The sequence below is a fragment of the Chiloscyllium punctatum genome, chromosome 5 (genome assembly GCF_047496795.1).
Source record: "Chiloscyllium punctatum isolate Juve2018m chromosome 5, sChiPun1.3, whole genome shotgun sequence".
Lineage (NCBI taxonomy): Eukaryota > Metazoa > Chordata > Chondrichthyes > Orectolobiformes > Hemiscylliidae > Chiloscyllium > Chiloscyllium punctatum.
The window spans coordinates 20,706,949-20,721,011 of record NC_092743.1 but is presented as its reverse complement, the minus strand read 5'-3'; the positions used below and the strand labels follow the sequence as shown (position 1 = coordinate 20,721,011).

General features: G+C 43.4%; 1 protein-coding gene across 1 annotated transcript in view; it reads right to left on the bottom strand.

Moving 5' to 3' along the window:
* Positions 1 to 14,063, bottom strand: part of lama1 (laminin, alpha 1) — a 291,180-nt gene that overhangs the window by 13,916 nt on the left and 263,201 nt on the right. Inside the window, exons 58-61 of the mRNA XM_072569885.1 lie at positions 13,075 to 13,181; positions 10,255 to 10,444; positions 5,573 to 5,725; positions 2,743 to 2,896 (exon numbers count right to left, since the gene is read on the bottom strand). Of these exons, the coding sequence (XP_072425986.1) occupies positions 2,743 to 2,896; positions 5,573 to 5,725; positions 10,255 to 10,444; positions 13,075 to 13,181 (604 nt within the window). The remainder of the gene's footprint in view (positions 1 to 2,742; positions 2,897 to 5,572; positions 5,726 to 10,254; positions 10,445 to 13,074; positions 13,182 to 14,063) is intronic.

The window sequence follows — 14,063 nt, the reverse complement described above, 5'->3', positions numbered from 1 at the left end:
AATAGTATACTTCTCTTCTACTCTTCCTGCCAAAGTAGACAAATCCACATTTTCCCACATCACAGTCTATCTGCCAAACATTTTGCCATTTGTTTAACGTTTGTATACACTGTACTTTCTCTCAAAAACTTTGTTTCTTACCCAACATGGTGCCCAGAAAACCCAGCCGTTGAGATGCTCACGTAGCACTTAACGTGTTGATCCAGTTGAGGTATTGGATCCAGTGATGGTGCTGAATGTCATAGGGAGATCAGCCTCTCTCTTGTTGGAGGTGATCATCACTTAGCACTTGTGTGACATCAATGTTACTTGTCATTTATCAACTCAAGAATGAAAATCAGGAACATCTTGTTGCAAAATGGCATGAATTGCTCCATAGTCTGGGGAATAATGAACATTGTGCCATTTGCTGCTAACAGCCCTACTCTGACAGAGAGGTTACTGATGAATGAATAGTTGGCCTTAACACTGAGCCCAATGTCATGTGCTGAAGCTGTGAACGTTGACTTTCAACAGAAACACTCATCTTTCTTTTCATTAGCTATGGCTTCAGCTAATGAAGAATTTACTCTCTGATCCACACTGAGTTCAATTGTAGTAGAGTTGGAATTTTTTGAGGATGTAACTCTGAAGATAGACGAGGGAGATCCAGTGGATGCAGTGTACCTGGACTTTCAGAAAGCTTTTGATAAAGTCCCACATAGGAGGTTAGTGAGCAAAATTAGGGCGCATGGTATTGGGGGCAAAGTACTAACTTGGATTGAAAGTTGGTTGGCTGATAGGAAACAGAGTAGTGATAAACGGCTCCATTTCGGAATGGCAGGCAGTGACCAGTGGGGTACTGCAGGGATCAGTACTGGGACCGCAGCTTTTTACAATATATGTTAATGATATAGAAGATGGTATTAGCAATAACATTAGCAAATTTGCTGATGATACTAAGCTGGGTGGCAGGGTGAAATGTGATGAGGATGTTAGGAGATTACAGGGTGACCTGGACAAGTTAGGTGAGTGGTCAGATGCATGGCAGATGCAGTTTAATGTGGATAAATGTATGGTTATCCACTTTGGTGACAAGAACAGGAAGGCAGATTACTACCTAAATGGAATCAATTTAGGTAAAGGGGCAGTACAGAGAGATCTAGGTGTTCTTGTACACTAGTCAATGAAGCATGCAGGTACAGCAGGTAGTGAAGAAGGCTAATAGCATGCTGGCCTTCATAACAAGAGGGATTGAGTATAGAAGCAAAGAGATTCTTCTGCAGCTGTACAGGGCCCTGGTGAAACCACACCTGGATTACTGTGTGCAGTTCTGGTCTCCAAATTTGAGGAAAGACATTCTGGCTATTGAGGGAGTGCAGCGTAGGTTCACGAGGTCAATTTCTGGAATGGCGGGATTACCTTACACTGAAAGACTGGAGCAACTGGGCTTGTATACCCTTGAGTTTAGAAGACTGAGAGGGGATCTGATTGAGACATATAAGATTATGAAAGGATTGGACACTCTGGAGGCAGGAAACATGTCTCCGCTGATGGGTGAGTGCCGAACCAGAGGACACAGCTTAAAAATACGGGGTAGACCATTTAGGACAGAGATGAGGAGAAACTTCTTCACCCAGAAAGTGGTGGCTGTGTGGAATGCTCTGCCCCAGAGGGCAGTAGAGGCCCTGTCCCTGGATTCATTTAAGAAAGAGTTGGATAGAGCTCTCAAGGATAGTGGAATCAAGGGTTATGGAGATAAGGCAGGAACAGGATACTGATTAAGGATGATCAGCCATGATCATATTGAATGGTGGTGCAGGCTCGAAGGGCAGAATGGCCTACTCCTGCACCTATTGTCTATTGTCTTTCGATGAAGGGTTTATGCCAGAAATGCCCATTCTCCTGTTCCTCGGCTGCTGCCTGACCTGCTGTGCTTTCCCAGCACATTTTGACTTTGATCTCCAGACCTCACCTTTCCTCCTAGTTGCTGTAACCTTAACGCAAAGCCTCTTCTAAGGATGTCCACCTTGAGGAAGTTCTCTTCCTTCCACAAGGATTTCAGCGAGTCTCTCTCTCAGAGTCGTCGCCTCTTCCCTGAAGCTCTTCAGCCACGTCCTGAAGACCTATCATCTTCCCAGCCTCACACCCCCTCCTAATTATCGCTCAGCCCCTATTGCCCCCACATTCCTGATGAAGAGTTTATGCCTGAAACATTGACTCTCCTGCTCCTCGGATGATGCCTGAACTTCTGTGCTCTTCCAGCGCTACACTTTTCGACTCTGACTCCCCAGCATCTGCAGTCCTCACGTCCTCCGAGTTCTTCTCTCTTGTCTGCATTCAAATGCGATCTGAATCTGACTGGGCTGAACTAAAAAATACTGAAGGTGGACTCTGTCTTCAATGCTATTCAATGATTTTGTAAGAGTGGAGAGCAGAGATGGGGAAACCAATCTCTCTCTTGATTGAACCTCCAATAGGATCTGGAGGCTCATCAAAAAGAGGAATGTAGAGGTGGGATAACTACTGTTGTCCTCCCAGACACTGAAGTTACTCATACAGTTTGATTGCAGAAAATATGAGGGAAACACGATACTCATTTAATTGCAATATACAGATTCTTTCCAAATTTTGCAACAACACTAATACTATATTGAGGAGATGAAGGTGGAGTGATTTGCTGTTTGGTTTTCAGGAGATTCACAATTACCTTCAAGTGTAAAGTGGGTACTACATTAAACACTGACATTTAACCTGGCTTACCCAGCGCAGCAAATCCAGTGCCATCGAAGAAAGTGCCCTCCTGGACAGTCAAGTAACACTTGCTCACAGTAAGGATGGAAACTGGCCTCTCCAGATCCAGGGGCTTGTTATTCATTGCCACATTGCCAATACAAGCAGGGATACTGTGCGTTGCCTGAGGAAGATAACTCTTAATGAGTTGCAAGTACAATAATTCACAACAGATTACAATTGTTTTTGCTGTTCCTAGTTTAATTTGACCTAATGCTTTCCATGATGTTTTCTCCCCCTTGCATACTATGTGGTATAACTTGGATCAGACAGACAACTGCAATGAGCTGGATGTGCGTATTTTTCAATTGCTGAGTTTCAAGCAGTAATAAGGAACAGGTTCATACTGCATTCCTCAGTCTGTTATATTTAGGAGGATTGTGGGCCATTTAAAATAAGTGGGTAAATGCTGCTCAAAAATGGTTTAATATGACTGCTCAGCATTTTTACCTTATCGTTACCAAGTGGAAAATATTACCATTTAAGCGTCTTCGAATTTTAACCCAGAATTATTGTCTGAAGGCAACCTGAAAGAATGAATCAGTCACAGATCCAATTCCTAATACTCTCTCAGCAAGCCTGGTTTAAGCAGCTTTTCAACTTCTGATGAGATGAAGCATTCCTGGGTGCATGAGTGCAACAAGGAGATGAACTAGTCTATGGATCTGTGACTCTCGCATTTAGTGTGGGACTTTTATAGAATCATACAGTAATACAGCAAGGAAACAGTCTGTTTGGTCCAATCAGTCAATGCTGACCATAATCCCAAACTAAACTAATCCCACAAGCCTGCACTTGGCTCTTTTTCCTTCAAACATTTCTTATTTTCCCAGCTATAGACTGCTTATATAGATATGTGAAAGGATGGCAGTAATTCAACAGGGGCTGCTTGAATATTTAGGCTCGTATATCAGAAGCACCTTTGGGACATCCATTGGAAAGAATCAGTACTTTAAGAAAAGGATGGGTAAAATCCAAAAGGGAGGAGCTTTCAAAATAAATTTAATACTGATCGAATCCAAACAACATGCTAATCAAAGTAGAATATTTAAATGGTATGACAAGGAAGAACGATTATCTGGTGCCTCTGCATGTGGGGATCCCTCTTCAAACGGTTCCCTCTTTTGGTGGCATGGTGGCACAGTGGTTAGAGACCTGGGTTCAACTCCCGCCTCGGGCAACTGTCTGTGTGGAGTTTGCACATTCTCCCAGTGTCTGTGTGGGTTTCCTCCGGGTGCTCCGGTTTCCTCCCACAGTCCAAAGATGTGCAGGTCAGGTGAATTGGCCATGCTAAATTGCCCGTAGTGTTAAGTGAAGAAGTAAATGTAGGGGAATGGGTCTGGGTGGGTTGATCTTCGGAGGGTCAGTGTGGACTTGTTGGGCCGAAGAGTCTGTTTCCAAACTGTAAGTAATGTAATGTAATCTAATCTAATCTCTTCACAGGTCACCTCCTGTGTTCAACGAAATAGTAGGTATGCATTTGTTTGTTCTGCTGCAACTCTTGCATTCTTGGAAATGACACTGAAATCGGATTTCAGTTTTGAGTAGTGCTCCATCTGCCAGAGATTAATAATCTATTGCTGCATCCATCATAACATCTAAGACTAGGTCACTAGGCTTTATGCTGTTTGAATGCCTTGTGTGGGAAATCAAAACTGGGGTTTTCTCTGCAGTTACCAAGAGGTAGCAAGATGGAACCTTTCGAGGGGCTGAATGGCCTACCTCCCTTTTTGTTCCAATCCTGACCTCCAATGAGATATCAGGTGGGAGATGGTTAAGGCTGCAAATTCCTACAGGGGGAAGTAGCGAGCACCAGACCCTGCACCCGCTTGCCTCCACAGTGTAATGTGGTGGACGTGAGGTGAGCGGGGAACAGGGCAATGGGTTAGTCTTGGCAGGACATCATTCACACCTCCTTGATACGGGGAGACCCAAGCCAGGATTCCGGCCCACAGAACACGGTGAAAATAATTGTTTTTTAAAAATCTTTTGGAGTTTAGGGACAGTGTTTCCAGCTTCCAGGACTGAATATTAGATATTCTCACAGCACCACCACCACGGTCACGAACAATTCGCTGGCTTGGGGCTGACTTTTCCGATGTCAGTTTGCAAGTTGTTTTCCATGTGAAGGTGAGCACAACATTTCAGTCTGGGAAGAATCATCGTTACTTACAGATACTATTTACTTCAATTTAATATCTCGATGTTAAACACCATAACGTTATTTGAAATAAACAGACTGGGATTCAAGGACTGCCTTTTATCTTATGATTGAAGGAATGACTCAACAGTCATCTCCACTCCTTATTCGTTGATGTATCGCTCATATAAAATATGAGGATTTTTTTTTCTGAAGATCATTTATTTTTATGTAATCATGTATCCATTTCCTTTGTAGCTCTACAACATCCTTTTTCAGTAAGGAGAGGACGGGACAGCATGGAGACAGTGTTTGCTGATAATGCCGTTTCCTATCTGTTAATGTTTTACTCTCTTTCCTTCCTCTGCTCCCTTTCCCTTCCCTGAGTGACGCAATACCTTCATGGTAGCTGGGACCTGGATAATGTAGTTAATCAGCCCATCTGAAAATTGTCTCTTGTTCTAATGTTGCGGCCACACCTTCAGTGACTAACACAGGTAAGTTCACTCCCATGTGCTCAATGATAAATGTTACTGATATATGTCCGTTCAAATATACATGCTTCATCACCAGTGATATTGACACACAAAAATAGTATGTTAGTGAGAGAGAGAGAGAGAGAGAGACACTTCGCTGGTCTGACACCGGAGTTATGCTTACATTTCCTATTTTCCTGGCAGTGTAGTCTAAAGGCAAACCTCCAAGATACAGCCTTCCTTCAACATCCAGTGAATTACCATCTCCCAAAGCCGGGTTGGATTCCTTCCCATCGACAGTAATCAGACCTCTTCGCTTTACATATTCTGTTTTCACCTTTGAGAGAGAGTGATGAAGGGGAAAAAGCATGAGAGATAGAATTAAGAAGATCTAATTCCCCATTAAGTATACTAGAGCTAATACAATGTTTATCTGTTAATAGTTCACATTCCCAGAAATGTGCCAAATCTCAACCGTTGATTTTTCTCATCAATCTACGTCCATGTTTCTTCCAGAAAATTACTTTTTGAAGAATGGTTCACTACTGCTTCGAATATAATTACAGCTGTCTCACTCCAGAATCAATACCCATGCTGTCTGTTAAACATCGTGATGATTGACAAATAACAAGAACAACTTGTATTTATGTAGCCCTCCACGACACTGTAAAACATCCCAGTCACTTTAAAGATGCATCATCAAACAATATTTGAGACGGTGAAATTTGAACCCAATGTTAAAAGACCCACTAAGGGTTCAGTCAAAGAAGTAGGTCTCAAGAGCATCCCAACAGAGGACAGATGGGGGCTTTGGAAGAGAATTAGGAGAATTTAGGACATAGGCAGTTTACATATTTCTTGCAGATTAAAGAGCATTGTGAGGGTGAAATCCTACAGGGGGTCATCACTTGTCTGTTGTAAACGAATTGGTTGAGCTATTAAAAATCCGGAAATGTAATGCAACTGCTATTATCTCAGGTTTCCATAAGGTATTAGGGCAGAAATAAGCCATTCGGCCCATCAAGTCTGCTCTGCCATTTTATGATGGCTGATATGTTTCTCAACCCCATTTTCCTGCTTTCTCCCCATAACCTTTGATCCTCTGAAATAACAGTAGGCAAGGAATGCACCACTTAGGACTGTTGCAATTCATCAACAATAATAGTTGGAAAAATTAGATTGCATTAAAATATGTTAAAAGCAAAATTGCAATCTGTGCCCCCTCCGCCCCCCCCATCCTCTCCTTTATACCAGGCTTCTTCCAGCCATGCACTGTTCTTGTTGGTAGTCTAAGACCACTGCTGACCTGAATAATTGCCAACAAGTAGTAAACAGAGGTGGGTTTTCTTGGGCAAAGCTCCTGGTTTTGCTGCCACCCTGTTGGTCCAGGGTTACCCTGTGGAAATCATGCTCTAGAATTTGGGCCTGTGGGCACTTACTTGCCAGGTAGGAAATTGACACAATGAAGCCCCAAATTCAGGGTGCAATGGTCTGTGTCCTACAGATACCTAAAAAAAGTCACACTCATTATTTCTCATGGGCCCACCTTGGTAGAACACCTGAGAATGGCCCAACCTTCCAGTTGACTGGTTGACTGCCATCCTAACACGCCATCTTGCTCCCATGCTAACACTTCCACCCTGGCCCTGCTGCAGTGTTCAATGAAGCTCAACACCCCGTTTCCTGCTCAGGCACTTTTCAGGCTCCGGGACTCAATGGTGAACTCCACAGTTTCAGAGCATGACCCTTGAACTCTACGTTCTACAACAGGTCTCGCTGCTCAAAGGTGGGGCCCGGGCAAATACTGACTGCCAATGCAGGTCAGACCAACTCACTGACCCATGGGGCTCACGGAACAGGTTGCGGGTTGACAGGGCATGTGAAAATTGTATTCATACGCTAACCCTAGTGTTTGGTGGTTCCAATACGGAAACCGAAATGAATTTGTCAACGTGTCCGTGCCAGAATTTCCATAGCCCCAGTGGCTCACTGTCAGCATTAGACAACTATGAAAGGCATCAAGGGGTATGGGAAAAAGGGAGAATATGGCTTTGTGATGGAAGATTTGCCATGGTCATACTATACAGCAGAACTGGTTCGAAGGGCTGAATAGCCTTCTTCTGCTCCCTGTTCCTTTGTTACTCAAGCTGCGGTGAAGGGTGTGGAGAGTCAGTGGGACTTAGATATACTGAGAATCGATTCAATCCCCGATTCTCCAGGTCAGGTTGTTTGGTGTAAAGATGGCCCACAGTAAGGGAATGAGTTGCACTATCACAAACCTTTTGTGAGGCTTCTTTAGGATATTCTTTATAGAGTCACAGAGATGTATAGCATGGAAACAGACCCTTCGGTCCAACTCGTCCATATTGACCAGGTAATCCTAAATTAATCGAGTCCCATTTGCCAGCACTTGGTCCATATCCCTCTAAACCCTTCCTATTCCTATACCCATCCAGATGCCTTTAAAATGTTACAATTTTACCAGCTTCCACCACTTCCTCTGACGGCTCAGAATTATTAGTTTGAATAAAGGCAATAGTCAAATGAAAGTTTCTTTTGCAGCCTAAGAAAAAAAATTCATGGGGAGTAGGTACGGGAACATAGCGACTGCTAGTTGTCCTGGACACAGCAGAAGTGAACTTCTCATTTCATATAATGGAGAGGCTGAGTTGGCTGCTTCATGCCAGCTGTTTAAGACTGGGCTGCATTGCTGTGGGCCTGGGTTTACATATAGGCCAGATTGAGCAGCAATGATAGAATTCCCTAAGGGACACCATTCTAGTAGTTTTGTCATCACCATCATTGAAATTTCAGATTACAGTAGCACTCCCTTGCAGCCTGTTTGTATATTTTATATATATCTCTATCTATACCAGTTTGATCCAGGTTGACTTTCCATGTGTCTCAAGTCCGTCAAGTAAAGATACCACATTTTGACAACAAGATAGAATTGCTACCTGGACAAATCTGGATTGGTTGAGCTTCCAGCAAATCAGTAGACAAATTGCATGTTTTCATTTTGCTGAGAAATATTTAAAAGTCAGATTTCCAATGACCTGAACAATAACTGGTGTCACCCCTTCAAGATTTTCTATAGCTGGCTTACTGCTTATGGATTTCCAGAGAAAACTGTCTGGAAATGGAGCTCTCTTCGGTTCGGGAGAGATTTCAACTTTCACAAGAGCGAACAGGGTAAAGCAAAAGGGGATCTGACAAAGAACTGTCTCTGACTCAAAACATTAATTTTCTCTCTTTCTGCTGAGGTCCCCGAGCACTTTCTATTTTTACAGCACTTTTTCAGCTTTCACAGTGTTCCGCCTTTACTCAGGCAAATTACAGTCCCAATTTAAACAGAGCCACAGAACGCACCGAGCAAATTGTTAAGCGTTCTCTTATTAAACAAATACTGGATATAATTGGGAAGAAATGATCACTGCGATTGAATCACAAATGGGCAATTTTTTTGTTTAATTATTATAATAACAGAGAAACAAAGAAGATGGGAGTAGGCCATTTGACCTTTCAAGCCTGCTGAACTATTCAATATGATCATGGCTGAACCTCAAACCCGATGCATTCAACTTGCCCTCTCCCTTCAGCCGCCAGAGCTATGAATATCCTCCTCTTGGAAACACAATGTTTTGGCCTCTACCACTTTCTGTGGTAGTGGATTCCACACCTCATACCATCAACAGTAAAAGACCAGCTGTAGACAGGCTAGAATGAGGTTTATTAACACTGAGGCCACACTCAGCACACAGTCTGTGGAAGAAAAACACTCCAGACATGTTGGCGGTTGAGTGAGCGAAAGAATTCTGAAGTTGGACCAGAATATTAAGGTGAAAGAACATAGGTTGAAGTGGCTATTTGTAAAAATATGCGGCCATTGCATGGTGTTTCATCAAGGTGTTTAGCAGTGGAAGGGCTGGGCTTGTCCATCTCGGTGACCATGCTTTACCTTCAGAGATTCAATGGGGAGGGAATTGGGGAAGGTCAAATCAATCTGATGAATTAGGTTATTTGGATAGTTGATCTAACATGAGCGATGCTTAAAACCAGTTCAGATTCAGTTCTGAGTCAGAGAGACATGTCTAATGAAACTGAAAATGCAATTGAAAGTCAAGGGCCAAATCAGGTTCAAGTACGGAAGTACTTGAATGGAAAATTAGAGGTTAAGTTCCATTTATAAAGAAATGGAAAACGAGAGGTTTATAGATGTCAAATGGCTTTTTGAACATTGTGTAAAATATTCATTAAGGAGGGAAGTGTGTGATAGCACCCTCTTGTATATATATATGTGTATACCAGAATAAACTAGTTAAGTTAGGCATTGACTTTCTACATACAGCACATTGTTTTTAGCGTGTCCTGCAAATGTCATAGAGGTCAACAGCACAGATCAAGTCCATTGGTTATGTGCCAGTATAAAATGTATCTCTTAACTCAACCACATTTAATTCTCTAGCTATTGTAGTCAAACTTGAACATATATGTACAAAATGAATACATGAACTCGGAACAGAATTCAGCCCCTCAAGCCTGCTGCACCACTCAATAAGTGCATTGTTAATCTAATCGCTCCACATTCCTATGTGCCCCTGGATAATCTTCCATCCCTTGCTCATCAAACGTCTATATACCTCTGTTTTAGTAGTATTCAGACTCTGCTTTTTAGGAAGAGAGTTCCAAAGATTCATGATTGTCTGTGTGAATAAAATTCTCCTTAAATGGTGAAACCCCCCTCCCCCCCTATCTCCAGACCACTGTCTGAAATATGAGTTCAGGAACAGTCATCAAACTATCGTCTCCTGTGTGGGGAAGAACGCGACCAATCAGTTAAGCGCAAGATCAAAGACCTGGACTTACTGTATGCCATTTGCCATCATTAATAGGAGTGGACATGATGGACGTTGCTGTGCCTTTCCCGAGGTTAAACAGGAAATGTAACTGCCCCTTCCATAGTTGAAGGGTGGCGTAGTCAATCTGGTTTTGATGGGCCATATAATATATTAGGCCATTGGAGGCATAAGTTCTAATATTCAGCTGAACGATAAATCTGGGGGAAACAGGAAGCACAGTTATCAATTCTTCAAGTGATCATCATCTTTCAGTTAGACACCGATCCAGTTAGTCAATATCTTTTGATTTACATATTGAACTTTATAAAAGCAAGATTCATATGTGCGCTGTCTCTGTAAAATATGCTTAAGCTGCTTTTCATTTGGAGTATTTTATTGCAAAGCACAATTCTGGAAAACTCTTCAATACAAGTCATCTAACATGTGATTTTTCGATGTGTAGACTAAATTAAACATGTTTTTGCTGGAGGGGAAAAGCAAACCTCTTTCATTCACATTCATTTTCACTTCCCCCCTCCATCCAAAGCTACAAATACGGTGCCAGCCTTGGATTGGGGGAGCACATAGGCCACTGACCCAGATCCGCTTCAGAGGGGATTCAGGAGGACACATAGTCCGTGGTCATTCAGTGTCTGTGTTTGTCCTTCACTTGAACCTGAGCCCACCTTTCCCCATTAGAACCTCAAACTGTGGCTCTCAATCCCCATGGAGCTCACCAGGCCTAAGGCAGCAATGGTGGTCATGGACCAGAAGTTCCAGAGGGATGGTCAGGGAATCAGGCTCCAGGTTATCTATGCGTATGATACTTTGCTTTGAACGATGCCAGTCGTCAAAACAGTTGCAGACAAAATCACTGACCCAGCTCTCCTTACTCCTTCAGTCTATAATTCCCTATCTTTGGCCCTCACTCTGGGATCACATGAACTTTCAAACATTAACACAGGGTCACAGCAGGGAAACGTTTGGGAAATACTGCTCTACTTCTCTGCCCCATGCCTGACCAGCCTTCCCTGAAATGTTTCAACATTACTGGCTTCAGTCTTTCTAGGGAATTTCACATTCTCAACATTCTCTTGGTGAAGAAATTCCTTCCCAACTCCCTGTTGGATTTCTTGGTTACTAACTCTTTATATTCATGGCCTCAAAGTTATGGAGCTCTACATCTGCCCCGTATCCACTCTATCCAAACATCTTATAATTTTAAAGACCTCTATTAGGTCAGCCCTCAGCTTTCCTTCGCATTCCAAGTCCTATTTGTCAATCCTTCCCCAATATCTCTGCCTGTGCACTAATGGGCATAACCATTCTAAGTCCTTGAGCACATTATCTACGTTAATGTCTCAGCGACGTACCGAGTAAGTGCCACAGTGTCAGAGGTGCTACCTTTCACGAGTTGTTAATGCTGAAGTAACAGTGATTTCAGGCGCTGTTTGGGATAATTCAAAGGGCAGCAAGTTTCTCACACTAAAACTACTTCTTAAAAAAAATCACTGACGTCTGTGGTACTTATCTCATCGTGGTGTTTGTGGCTTCTTGCTAAAGCTGACTGTTATATTTTCGTTCAGTGACGAGTTTACAAAATTAGTTTATTGGCGGTTTAGCATTGCGGACATCCTGATAATGAGAGAGATGCAACAGAGCTTTCTTCCCTCATTATCTCTCTCTCTGTCTCTCTGTTACTGTCATAATCAGTACACCACAACCACCCTGACTTGTCAGAATGCCATCGACCACCAAACAACAGACTGTTTTCACAGACCTTCCGGTGTGAGACTGGCTCCCTTTAGTGCCTACATACTGTACCTCAGCAATAATTTTTCCCCAGCTGGAGTTCAATCGACTGCAGCCTAACTTATGTGGCCTTTCAATGTTCCAGGTTCAGAGGGCATTACCTCAGAATAAGGGGTTCACAAATTTAAAACTGAGATGGGAGGAATGTGTTCTCCCAGTAGTTAGCGAATTGGTGCAATTCTTTATAGCAAACGGCTTTCGTTAAACATATTCAAGGCTGAGACAAACAGTAAGGTGATCCAGGGTCAAAGGGAAGAGGCAGAAAAGTGGATTTGAGGATAATCAGATGAGCCATGTCACACTGAATGACAAAGCAGACTCAATGGGCTGAATGGCCTACTTCTGCTGCCCTGACTGAGGCAAACAAATATCCATCTTCTGTTGGAAACGTTAATCCAAACCTAAGTTTCAAAGATGAACAAATTCTCTCATCTCCGCTGTACAATTTTGTCATGTTTGTTGGGAGTTGCAGAAACAGTGCCATTTCATAACTATTCATGTATGGAACAAGGGCACCCTCTACTGGTGAAAGGTAGAAACAGTTTAATTTGCTTTTTAGGAGGTGGAATTCTGCGGCTCATTCAGGCTTTTAAAACAGAATAGCAGCTCAAATGACCTTGTTTGCAGAGTTTTACGTGTAAAGCCGATTTCTGATAAATGTCATAAATAATTAAGAATGCCAGAAGGACCTCAGAAGTGCTCAGGATGTCTGGCAGCCTCTGAGAGAACAGAAATCAGAGTTCACGTTCATTCGACCCGAAACAGTAACTCTGATTTCTCTCTGCAGATGCTGCCAGATCTGCTGTGCTTTTGCAGCAATTTCTGTTTCTGTTTCTGATTTACAGCATCCGCAGTTCTCTTGGTTTTTTAACGTTACCGGTTGGTGGTCTCTCAGTGGAGCCAGTGCTCTCTCTGCAGATGCTGACAACTTTTGCGCACATTCGGCTTTTATTTCAAGAGTTTCCAGAACCTGCAGTACCTCACTTTTCCAATAGAGGGTGACTGGCACCCCTTCACAACTACTGACTGCACTTACTTCCTCTTAACTGTGGTTTCATCAAGGGACAGAATCATGTGACTGCCTTTGGAGAGTCCAAACTGATGAGCATTGGCAACGTGGCCTGGCAATTTGTCCACTGTACACTGATCAAAGACAAAAAGCACAACAAAACATTCAATACAGAAGTTTCTTTGAGATCATCACCAGTTATCTCCTTCCCCAGTTTTGTCTGACTCCCTCACAACTCCATTCAGGTTAACGGGCAGGAGATTTGGCCCAGCTTTGATCCTTACTGATCCCTTTCCTATTCCTGATCCTTTAGGTCAGTCCTGCGCTGGATAGATTCCCGGACGGGGGCCTGCTGTTAGAAAGTAGCAGACACCTGTCCGGGAAATGTTGGGAATCAGGAGAGGAAGAACAATGGTGGAAAGCACCAAGCCCACTTTTAGCAGCATTCAATGAGCCACGTTCTCACGTTTAAACAGCCAGCAGCACAGCCAGCCACTTTAACAGCTCCTGGGGAAGGCTGAGTATGTCAGTGTGGAGATGGGGTGAGTATTTGTGTGGGGAGAGAGAGTGGGATTGTGCAAGGGGGTAGGGTGCCAGGGCAAGGGCAGTAGGTGGGCGAGAAGCTTGGCAGGTAACTCGAATTGTTGAGTTGTGAAGGGAGGGAAGAGACCACTGGGTTTGGCTGGGGATAAGGGCAGTGGTGGAGAGAGGCGTGTCTCTGTGTGTCTATGGGTGTGTGTTTGTGGCTGTGTATGTGTGTGGGTGTATTTGTGTCTGTGGGTGTGTATGTGTGTGCCTGTAGATCTGTGTGTGCTGTTGTGGGTGTGTGCGTGTGCGCCTGTAGGCCTGTGTGTGCTGGTGTGTCTGTGGGTGTGTATGTGTGTGCCTGTAGGTCTGTGTTTGCGTTTGTATCTGTGTGTTCATTTGTGTGCATGTGTGCATGTCTGTAGGTCTGTGTGTGTATGCACACGTGTGTGTGTGTGTTTGTGTGTGCACGCATGTGTGTCTGTGTGAGC